General features: G+C 42.7%; 1 protein-coding gene across 2 annotated transcripts in view; it reads right to left on the bottom strand.

The window, feature by feature from the left end:
• Nucleotides 1–11,614, bottom strand: part of ELP1 (elongator acetyltransferase complex subunit 1) — a gene marked incomplete at both ends in the record, with an annotated part of 57,785 nt that extends 46,171 nt beyond the window's left edge. The window contains 7 exons of one of the 2 annotated variants that reach the window (XM_079706069.1): nt 876–966; nt 2,121–2,217; nt 4,328–4,413; nt 7,703–7,775; nt 8,451–8,540; nt 10,528–10,680; nt 11,465–11,614. In XM_079706069.1, coding sequence (XP_079562195.1) covers nt 876–966; nt 2,121–2,217; nt 4,328–4,413; nt 7,703–7,775; nt 8,451–8,540; nt 10,528–10,680; nt 11,465–11,614 — 740 coding nt within the window. Of the gene's footprint in view, nt 1–875; nt 967–2,120; nt 2,218–4,327; nt 4,414–7,702; nt 7,784–8,450; nt 8,541–10,527; nt 10,681–11,464 lie in introns of both variants that reach the window. The other variant, XM_079706068.1, reaches the window with a different exon arrangement.
• Between the last annotated feature and the right edge of the window lie 474 nt (nt 11,615–12,088).

The raw sequence follows: 12,088 nt of genomic DNA, 5'->3' as shown, positions 1-12,088 counted from the left end.
GAGTCTTTCAGACTTGGGTGAGTGCAGATTTAGACTGCACTTGGGTGACTTTTTAAAAGAACCAATAAATTACTTAAACCATTCCCAGTATAATGTCCTATAAAACCATAAACTATTTCTCTTTCAATTATATGACTTCAGCAATATTACACGCTCAGGTAGGTATTTTTAAAGACTTCTCAATCTACTGAAAACACCTTGATCGCCCCATCTTGTCTGTATTTGTCTCTAGAGTTTTAATTCAAATACATTTCTCTCTTTTCTCTGTCACCCAATTGCCACTCAAATACTGGTGGGAAACAGATGTCTAAAACCTAGAGACCTAGGTTTTGCCTATAACAGATGCTGCTGAGGCAGAAAATATTTCTTCTATCTATAATCAGGACAGCCATATATCATAAGCAGGTTGTGACCTGCACAAGGGTACTAGGCCAACAGGTGAATCGGGCCCAAATCCAGCCCGCATGTTCCTCAGCAAACAGGTCCCCTCAGTGTGGGAGTTTGTGCAGGGAAAGGAAGCCCTTTTCCTAGTTTTCACCAAAGCTCTACTGCCCCACAGAAATTCAGGGGCTGCAACTTCCCTTCGAAGCACCACTTTCTGTTTTACACAGTGGCTTCATGTAGGCCCTGCCTATACCCTACAAAATGTGTGGGCCTTGGAATGATGAGGTCTGTGAAGCTCAGAATCTACTATTCAAACCACATTCAGACTTCAGGGAACTAAAAAAAGAAAGATACAGGCTTACAGCCAAATGAGAAAAAGTAATTATCTCTTTGTGTTTTATAAACACCTACATTCAGTAGGTACCACCACTCCCACCCTAGTACCAAGAAATTCTCTGGCAAGAAGTTACAAGGTTTCTTCTCCCACTCACTTCCAAGCCAGAGCAGGTCCCAGTCCTGCCACAGGTTCACTGGTTGACTGTAAAGCAAACTCCCGGCTCCACACTCTGACCTTTCGAGCCCCTATGTAGTAGAGAGAGGGAGAAAAACAACAACAGCAAAACTTAAAGCACTGTGATAAATGTTGTCAAGTCTGAACTTCCAAACACCTTCCTTATTAATAAAAACTGTCATGGTTTCACAAAGCCAATTAGATGAATCTTGTTAAAAATTCGTATCCAGGGCTTCCCTGGTGGCACAGTGGTTAAGAATCCGTCTGCGGGGCTTCCCTGGTGGCGCAGTGGTTGAGGGTCCGCCTGCCGACGCAGGGGACATGGGTTCGTGCCCCGGTCCAGGAGGATCCCACATGCCGCGGAGAGGCTGGGCCCGTGAGCCACAGCCGCTGAGCCTGTGCATCCAGAGCCTGTGCTCCGCAACGGGAGAGGCCACAACAGTGAGAGGCCCGTGTACCGCAAAAAAAAAAAAGAATCCGTCTGCCAATACAGGGGACACGGGTTCGAGCCCTGGTCCGGGAAGATCCCACATGCCGCGGAGCAACTAAGCCCATGCGCCACAACTACTGAGCCTGCGCTCTAGAGCCCGCGAGCCACAACTACTGAGCCCATGCGCCACAACTACTGAAGCCCGCGCGCCTAGAGCCTGTGCTCCACAACAAAAGAAGCCACTGCAATGAGAAGCACGCGTACTGCAATGAAGAGTAGCCCCCGGGGGCTTCCCTGGTGGCGCAGTGGTTGAGAGTCCGCCTGCCGATGCAGGGGACACGGGTTTGTGTCCTGGTCCGGGAAGATCCCACATGCCGCGGAGCGGCTGGGCCCGTGAGCCGTGGCCGCTGGGCCTGCGCATCCGGAGCCTGTGCTCCACAATGGGAGAGGCCACGGCAGTGAGAGGCCCGCGTATCGGAAAAAAAAAAAAAAAAAAGAGTAGCCCCCACTTGCCGCAACTAGAGAAAGCCCGCGCGCAGCAACAAAAGACCCCACGCAGCCAAAAATAAATAAATAAAATAAATTTATAAATAAATAATAAATTTTAAAAAAATTTTAAAATGCTTAAAAAAAAATTCATATCCAACAGGTAGGAGGCTGGGCCAAATAGCCTCAGAGAACTCTTCTGATTCTTAGCTCTATATTCGTTTAACACCTAAAGCAGCACATTGTTACCTCATGTGTGTAATGAAAGAAAACCCTCAAAGCAAAAGGGAGAAAAATTTATTTCCATACCTGTCTCTGGGCAAACAACACTCACAGCAAAAAACTGTCCATCACCACGCCAGGTAACTTGTGGTCTATGGTCATCCCAGGGCAAAGCAGACTCGTGCTAAAGAGAGGCAAAAACACAAATGTTACTGGTGGCCTTAAATGGCCCAGAATCAAACAAGCCTCAGGCTATTAAAGTTAAATTTTTATATAAGGTTTAAGCTATCTAGAAATCGAGTTTCACAGAATCCTCAGGAACCCTTCCAGAAGGGCCCTTAGACCCAAAAATCAAGAGAAAAGAACTTAAAACCAAACAAAACAAAATCTTTCTCTAGACATTAAAAAGTGGCCTCCAAGCATAGCAACAGGGAAAAAGAGCTACAGATCTAGATATTAAAAACAACAAGCTGAGGAATCTATCAGGTAATTATATAAGGAAATTAATGTTTGTCTAAATTTAAGAGGGTAGAGTTTTATTCACTGAGTAAACTTCACAATGCTGCACAGAAGAGTTAAGAAGATGAGAGGAATGTGGGCAGGGAAGAGCCAGAGGAGATAAAGCCAGCAGCAGTGATGAAAACATGGACAAGCTCCGCATTCTGCAGCACTGAAACAAGAAAGGTTTCCAGTGCCACTTGCATCTCAGTCCCGAAAGCCTTGAAGACAGAAGCCAATTCTGTGGGGTTGGGGACAAATGACCACCTGAGCATCCATCACCACATTCCAGTGACAGGCTAAGTCAGAATGGTGCTAGTGCCACAAGCTACACAGTAGGGAATACACAGCAGCCTAACAAGATTTATTCTCAATGAAACTGCCCTGTGGTATACACAAACTTCCTCTAGTGAAGGGTTAAGAGACAATATGAGTTACGCGGAATGTAGCCAGAAATAAATTAAGGATGGAAAACGTAACGGCAGGCAGTGTATGATTTCATCTATCCTAGAAGGTCAGCTCAGGGAAATCTCCACATATAACATAGACAAAGTGCTTCCATTTGCTCAGGCCCACATCTGGGGATTATCCTCAATTCCTCTCTCTCTCTCTTACCCTACATCTGATCTATTATCAATAAATCCTGTAGCTCTATCCTTCAAAAAGTATCCAGAAAGAAGGAAAACATAGAGTTTCATCCAGGAAGAGAAATCAGGGAAAAAAAGACTAATATATACATACGTAGGAAAAGTATAAAAACATGCACGTGAATGATCAACAGTGAACGCAGGGCAGCAGCTCCTTCTGGGGAGGAATGGGGAGGGTATCAGGAAGGGATACAGAATGCTTCATTTCTGTCTGTGGTGGGTTATTTTTTTAAATGAATATTGGTGACAATTATTCTCTATGTGAAAAAAAAATAACAAAACAACTTGGCAATAAAAAAGAAAAAAGGATCTTTCTAGCATGACTCATTCCCTAAGGTCTCCAAACAGCTTGTTTTACTAGAGCAGACGAGATCTGTCCATTACCGCCCTCTACCTGTGAAACGGGGCAGGACCCGATGGTCCCCCCACCCCATGTCCTCAGCCTGCCTTTTGTCTGCAGAAAAACTTTAGCCAAACAGTAAGTTTAATCAGAGAAGTGAGAAAATGCAGAAACAAAGGAAAACAGTCCAACATGACTAAATAATAATAGTTTAGGCATTAAGCACAGTCAAGGACCTTTTTAGTTCATCTTCAAGGGCTACAGATAATATTCTGAGCCATATCCTGTGAGCTGTCTTATAGATACTGAAACCGCCACCAGGTGGAAGAAATTAACTACATGATGACCAGACTGTGGCCATGACATAAGCTGCCACAAATCCGAGAATTGGCCTCAAAGAAATGGGAACAAACCGACCCTGGAAGTAAAGACTAACTGTACTTAATAATCAAGGTGATGCTGGTCAGACCACCGCCATGACCAATTTCAAGATGACTGTCAGAGCTGACTGTACTGTTTCTGCATGTAGCCCCCCCTCGGCCTTTAAAGCTCTTGCCCACTGGTTGTCAGGGAGGGGAGTCGGCCTTTGGACAAAACTCGCCCCCCCAACCCTCCCACCCCCCAGTTGCTGGCATCCAGCAGAATAAAGCAAACGTTCCTTTCCACCAACCTTGCCTCTTTATTGGCTTTAGAGCGGCGAGCAGCCGGACCCCACTTTTGGTAACACCTGGACACCTAAGAGCTCCTGGTGGCTAGCAGAACTTCTATTTGTTCCAAAGAAGGTTCTTTATCCATCAGACCAACCTTACCATTTGCATCTGAAAGGCGGCTTGCCTGCCTTCTGATCCATGGAACTGCGTCTCCTTCCTGCCCCAGCCAACAGTGATGAACTTGCCTAGAGAACAAGTGAGTGAGAATATGCAAGACAACCAACAAGCTAAATAAAATAAAAGCAGTTTCATAGCTACTCTTCATGAAGTTGGGTCCTCTGAGACCTCTCAATAGATTGACCAGCAGTCAATATTTTAAAAACCTATGTTCCATATTATATACTGAAGTGATTCTGAAGACTTTGAAATGCCCTTATTTTGGAAAGAGCTTTACTGTCATCGTATATAAATTCCCTTGATGACAGTCAGCACTCCATCCCCACTTTACAAGGAGAATGAAACATGAAGAATCTATGCAGTATGGCCACAGATAACAAAACATAAAACTCAAGAAGACAAGAGCTGGGAATAAAATTCCAATTGTAAGTTCAATCCACTAAATGTATCCAATCTCCCTGCTAGTGTTGGAGGAGACCATGATTATGGAATTCAAGCCCTCACAGAGACTGACACACCCGAGTGACAGAGGCCAAAATGAGAACACAGGGCTTCTGCCTTCCAGGCTGGGCTTCTTTCTAAATTATAATGCTGATCTTACATAAAATATAAAGTCAGTTGCTGAAATAATGCAGCCTTCTGTTCCTGAAGGTAGGATCTGGCATCCACCTATAAGAGGTACTACAGAGATGCCCCTGAAAGCACTGGCCAGATGCAGGACCCAATATTTCCCTCCTACAACTGATGCTGATTCTGATGAAGCCGAGCTGTTTATAATTTCTATAAATTATGGGTCAGCATGACTGTCTCCTGTCTTCTCTGCTTGGGCACACCCAAGTATTGTAGTATCCCAAAGCACACCTTGCTGCTGTATACAAATAGTAGTGCCTATCCTGGTGCACACCCCTGGGCTTCTATCCAAAAGTTTCCACAGAGAGATGAAGGGTCAAGGAGCGAAGCAAGACAACTTTTCCAGTGGGATCAGATGATAAGTGGTGGAGTTACAGCAGGAATCAGCAAACTACAGCCTGCATTTGCTTTTACAAATAAGCTTGTATTGGAACACAGCCATACCCATTTCTTTATGTACTATCTTAAGTGCTTTCACACTACATCAGCAGAGTTGAGTAGCTGCAACACAGACCATATGGCCTGAAAGAGGAAAACAATTACTATCCAGTTCTTTACAGAACAAGTTTGTCGACACCTGGGTTAGAAGAAAAATACCTATTCACCGCTCCACAGAGTGACTTTTTGTACTGACAAATACTGACAAATACATTTCTAAGACCTAAGACCCTGACTTGGACTCCCTCTCCTTTGATTTACTCTATTAGATTTCTTATGAAAAAGTCGGTGGGATGAGCCAGGCCCAGAGCACTTTCCCATGCTAAGATGTGTTGCTTACTACCTCTATGACTATCCTCAAAGCTGGATGCCCCAGAGTCCCACCCCGGGCCCTAGATCCAGCACCATACCTGCTCCCTGAGCAAGCACATCTAACCCCAAGATTGTCAAGATTCCCCACATGCCAATGGCTCCCAGTCCACAGCTCTGGCCTCTCCTGAGCTTCAGCCCCTTCTACTCACCTGCTTTACTTGGTGATCCCATATGGCCCCTTAAATAAATCCAAGAAGGAACTCATCACCCACCCCTTACAGACCAGCACTTCCCCACCTTCCCTCTCAGATACTGACATCTTTATTTCCACCACCTGAGCTTCTGACTAGAGTCCTACTAAACTTTCTTCTTCACCTTACATACCCAAAGCCTATTTATTTCACTTTCTAAACTGGTATTTCTCAAACTAGCTAGGGCAGGAGGGGAACCATGCACACACATTCCAAAAAAGTTTCTCATAATTCCAAAAAATGTACTCCTATCCTCATTGAGAATCAAAATTTTCCTGCATTTTTCCCTTTTCTAGTCCCACACCCACCTTCTTTCTCTCTCACATGGATTCCTGTAGCAACCTCCTACCAGATCACCCTGTCTCGTCTCTTCCCTCTCCACCAATCAACCTTGCATCATCAGAACCCTTAATGACTGATCTCCTGTAACTTAATGTCCAAACTCCCTATCAAACTTAATCAAAATCCCTCCCCTTTATTTCATTCCACATCCATGTCCTGTCACTAGGCAATGCTGAAGTACTCACAGTTGCCTGGATAAGCCATGCGGTGTCAAAGGCTTCTATGAAACATCCCTGCCTTGGAATGAACTAATTCACTTGCTTGAACCACTCCCCCACCCTCAACCCTCATCTACCCAACACCAAGTCAGCCAAAACTCAGCTCAAGTCGGCCTCCTCTGGGAAGCCTTCTGTCCCCATTACTCCCTTTCTCTCCTTATGCTACCCTAATACCTGAACATCCTGTTATTATTGACTCCTTAAGGGAAAAGATGAATTAGCCACAGCACCAAACACACTGCTGGGTTCACACTACCTACTCAAACATTATTTCTGAACAAATTTTTTTTTTTTTTTTGCTGTACACGGGCCTCTCACTGTTGTGGCCTCTCCCGTTGCGGCGCACAGGCTCCGGACGTGCAGGCTCAGCGGCCATGGCTCACGGGCCCAGCCGCTCCGCGGCATGTGGGATCTTCCCGGACCGGGACACAAACCCATGTCCCCCGCATCGGCAGGCGGACTCTCAACCACTGCACCACCAGGGAAGCCCTGAACAAATTATTTTTGAATGAATAAATGAGTAGCACTTTTCTAAATGATTTCTTAGTAGAATGAGAAGTCATGAAGTTAGACCTCAGCAAAAGTTAAAATATCATCTCCCCCATCCTTCTCCTCAATCAGGCCAGCTACCTGGTGCCCTGAAGTTGGCCAGAGCTTCTTACAATCGATAAGCATCTCCACTCTTCTCCTCTTCAATACTTCCACAGCCTAATGCCCATATCACCTCAGCTAGATCTTAGCAAGAAAACAATATGATGGGTCCCATGAAAATTCAGGTCTAATCACTAGGAACAAAAATCAGCTCTCTATCCTGCCTCTCTTGTCTTCTCCCCAAAATTGTACCTCAGAAACGCTCTCCTTATTCTAGCTAGTACAGTCCTTTTCATTAAACCCCCTGACTAAGCCTGTCCTGGGGTTTGGGCAACAACTACCCAGGTGATTCTAAGCACAGATTCCTATTCCCCAAATTATTGACAAAGCCAGCTCTCAGACTTGGAGAGGCACCAGAGGTATGCCTTTTAAAATCTGGAATGAACTCAAGGAATGGGGCTATCAGTCAGTGAATTAAGTTGGGGTTTAAGCTTCATAGTTCTTTGGGCTTATTATGATGTGGCTATCAGTGTGCAAGACAAGTCACAAAATGGTTCAAACAAAGCTATACTTACTTGCACCAAAATCATCCTGGTGGATTTGCTGTTCCATGATTGGTTCAAACTCTTTGGTCATCATAATTAGGGTCTGTTGACCTTGGAGGAGCACAAACAAGAATGATTTTGTTCCCATTTAGCAAATCTGCCATTCTGTAAGTATCTACAGCACTGGAAGCTACTGAGCTGGAGTGGAGGAGTTTATAGTCAAAACAGGGAAGACAGAATTTATTCAAAATGTTCCGACTCTCGTTTAAAAAAAAAAAGTTTTGACTGGGTAAATCACCTAGTACTTATTCTCAGCTATTTATGTATGTCAAGCTAACAACAAAGTCCACATAGCCCTCTTCCATTAACTTCAACGATTTAGTCAGCAAGATATCTCTTCAAATGTATACCTCATCAGGGTGCTAGTTTGCAGAAACTCATCTGGAATGAAAAGACTTAAGGGAAAAAAAATAGGACTGGGAGAGCAGTTCTTAGAATCAGTTTATTTTATGTAGCAACTCTTCCTCTTAGAGCAGGTTAAATATTGCTGACATTTTAAACCATAACTATGGACCTTAGCAGCAACTTTTTAAAACAATATATTAAGAAGTAAAACTTAACTCAAAAACACCACATTCCCTATAGATTATCATGTCGGTATCCTTGTTCCAAGAAATGTTTTGGGTTTTTTTTTTTGAAACCTAAGCACCCTAAAACTTAAGCCTGTGAGATATTAGGAGTCATGTTTTATAAGAGTCAAGAATTAGGGACCAGTGACAGGCTTACCTGTGGCAAGAAGCACCAGCTCTTGGTCAGGACTCCAACTCATGACAGAGATACCACTGGCTACACTCCCGACACATTCCAGCTGAGAGAGACATTTTTAAATGTTAAGGGAGATATGAAAGTATAAGCATCTCTGTAAATATTTACTATGACCTTAATCAAAACAATTAACAAAACACACAAAGGTGAAATTATTCAGTGAACATTTATTCAGTAACAGGTATTAAAAGACCAGGCATGATACAGACCATAGGGACTGGAAGTGACTACGGCCACTCCATTCCTCCCGTTAAGGAGATAAAAGATGCCTCTAGGGCTTCCCTGGTGGCGCAGTGGTTGAGAATCTGCCTGCTAATGCAGGGGACACGGGTTCGAGCTCTGGTCTGGGAGGATCCCACATGCCGCGGAGCAACTAAGCCCGTGAGCCACAACTACTGAGCCTGCGCGTCTGGAGCCTGTGCGCCGCAACAAGAGAGGCCTCGATAGTGAGAGGCCCGCGCACCACAATGAAGAGTGGTCCCCGCTTGCCACAACTAGAGAAAGCCCTCGCACAGAAACAAAGACCCAACACAGCAAAAATAAATAAATTACTAAAACTCCTACCCCCAACATCTTAAAAAAAAAAAAAAAAAAAGATGCCTCTACAGTAGGGTTAGGGATGTAACCGAGGTCTCTGGGAATTAAGTGGGGGCTCAGAGCAGAGACTGACAAGTGGCCCAGGACAGTCCAGGAAAGCTTCTCGGAGGAGGCGCTTTGAAGGGTAGGAATAGGGCCAGGAGGAAGAAACTGGGGGGAAAATGTGCAGTTAAAAACAGCACTTAAAAATCAGCTGCAACTAGAGCCTAAGGTATACATATACACAGGAATGATGGGGGTGGGAGGTGAGGCTAAAAAGGAATTTGGGGAACAGACAGTGAGAGGTCTTATAAGGCACAATAAGGAACATGGATTCTGTCTTGCAGACACTGTGATGCCACAAATGTGGAGGATCAGCACCATCCGGTGGAGACGGATGGACTGGAGGAGCTCAGTAATTAGGAAAAAGTTCTACACAGTGTTTCGAAAGTAAAAGCATACCTTTTAAATGTGAGAAATACTAAGTAAGTTATACTTGATGGCTTTGATATTTCTCACCATGAACTGAGAATAAGATTTATTGTTGTACTAAATGGAACCATTAAAAGCAAAGGTGCCAGAGTTAGACTGCCAGGGTTTAAATCCCACCTGATCACTGTTTGACCTTAGCCTAATCATTTAAGCCCTCTGTGCCTCAAGTTCCTCTTTTGAAGAACGGAAAAACAACAATCTACCTCATAAGGTTGTAGTGAAGATTGAATACAATTCTGCACTTGAAAAAGTGCCTGGCACATTGTAAACATTTAATAAATGTCAGCTGCTATTACTATCCTCTGATTAGTAATGACTTGTGATACATCCATGTGAAAGAGATCACAACTAAGGGAGTAATCAACAAAGTTTAAAACGCTGTGGAGAAGGCGAGGCTAGAAATCCAGAAACTAAGCCTTATGCTAAGTAGAGAAGGAGGCAAATGGTTGAAATCTATCTTCTCTGGTAGTCACAAGATGTGCACATAATGATAGCATATCACCTTAGTGCCTGTAGCTCAGGGACTCTTAAAGTTAGCCATCAAGGAAAGGCTTATTCAGTATTCATAAAAGAAAACATAAGCCATATAAACATTTCAAAGACTTCATAAATTGAGAAATAAAGGTTACAGCTCAGGATCAGATTCTACTAAGAGGTGAGCTATACCATACAAGAATGGCCAGATTTGGGTTTTTGTTAAGTTCTTATTTGGAATGTTCTGATTGTTCTAATTAATAAATGCAACAGACGAAACTGAGTTTTAGAAGAATCCTGAAATATAGCTAAAGCCATGCCAACAAGTTCCTGTAAAGAATTATATAACGTAAAGACTTTAATTTGCAAAATGCTTAAATATTATGGCTCCTGACATTTTAAACTTCTACGAAAAACTAGTGACATGAAACAAAAAAAGGCGTTTGAGGATGTCTAAGATTTCCCCCTCACTGATCTCGTCCACTTACCTGGTGTGTGTTGAGATTGCAAAGTAGGACATCTCCAGAAGCTGTGGCCACACACACAGACTCGTGATCCAGCAACTCCTGAATACCAACAATGCAGCCACTTCCATCCTCTGGGAGAAAGCCTTCTGCCACCAGAGGAATTTCATTTTTCACCTTTCACCAAAACAAACAAATAAGCAAATTAAGTCAATCTACTTTTAAGAACAATTCATCACACTTCCAGAAATATTTTTTAATGCTTCTTTTATAGTATAAAAGCTTTCAAAAATGTTTTTTTCCTAAAACCCAAACTTTCACTTGAGAAATTTCACAACACTACCATCTTTAACACAAAACACAGTTCATGTGACCTTTGTGCCAAGCAAACATAAAAGCCTGGTATCTTTGAAAATATCCAATAAAACATGAAGCTAGTAACTATGATTTTCTAAAATGTATACAGTATGGGGAAAAGGGACTAAGAATGTAATCACCTAAAATACATTAGTAGCAAAATATAATTAAGGGAAGATATCAGAATCAACCTAAAGAGCTTTTCAATATACATACGCTCAAGCTCCAAAAGTGAAGATTCTGATGTAGTTGGTATGAGATGGAGACTGAAAAAATTTAAAAAGCCCTACAGAAAAATTTCACCTGCATTCCCACTTGAGAACTGTTAAAAGATAGTATTTACATGGTAGAAAGGGTAAAAAGTAGGGCACCCCGCAAAATACAACGTCAGAGCTTTGCCAGCTTAGATTAAAACAGAAGCAGACTAAAAGACAGGGTACTAGTTATGTCTAATATGACATCAGTATAAAGCGAAGGGAGCATTCATTTGGGGGGGACGTAAATTCAGAAAGATTTAAAGGAAAGACTATTTGGGGAAGCAAGTTTGGAAAAAAGACAAGTCAAGAGTCATGCCAAGTGCTAGCACCCTCCATCAATAACTTACCTCTCTTGTGACAGGGTCTACTTCTATCAGTCCATGCTCTGAGCCAATGAGCACTGTGTCCTGTTCAGTTCGGAGAGAGAAGCACTGAGGTTTCCCTGGAGCCTGAATATCCCTGAACTCCAAGCTCCGAAATAACTTTAGATTTCTCATGATGAAGCGACTCCTGAAAGAAAAGTACAAATATCTCTTGATGAAGCTTTAATTTCTCTGAGAAATAGAAACAGCTGAGTAGCGATAAATCACACTCCAATATAAGCAAAATGATTCAGGGAGCAGAGAAGTTAGAATAAACAAGAAAAAAAAGATCTAATCTGAACCCACACAGAGATGAGTGGTAGCAACCTAACCAATTGTGTAAATCTATGGTCTACAAATTGAGGCTGTGAAATCTATTTTACGTTCTCACTCTTTGAAAGAGGCAAGATTCTCAACTTCAGAGTTTTTTCTTCAAAAAAGATTTAACATCGGTTATTCTGAAGGAAAGTTGAGAAGAATGCAATGAATGAGAAAACATTTTATTTTTGCACATGAGGGTATTTTTATAACTTGACTTACAAAATAATATAAAAATCCACATATATACTGGCAGTTGAAGAAAATAAAATTACTTTAATATCACTAACT

The sequence above is a fragment of the Hyperoodon ampullatus genome (genome assembly GCF_949752795.1).
Source record: "Hyperoodon ampullatus genome assembly, chromosome: 6".
NCBI classification, from domain to species: domain Eukaryota; kingdom Metazoa; phylum Chordata; class Mammalia; order Artiodactyla; family Ziphiidae; genus Hyperoodon; species Hyperoodon ampullatus.
Note: the sequence above shows the minus strand (reverse complement) of the source record. Positions and strands in the feature narration are given on the sequence as shown.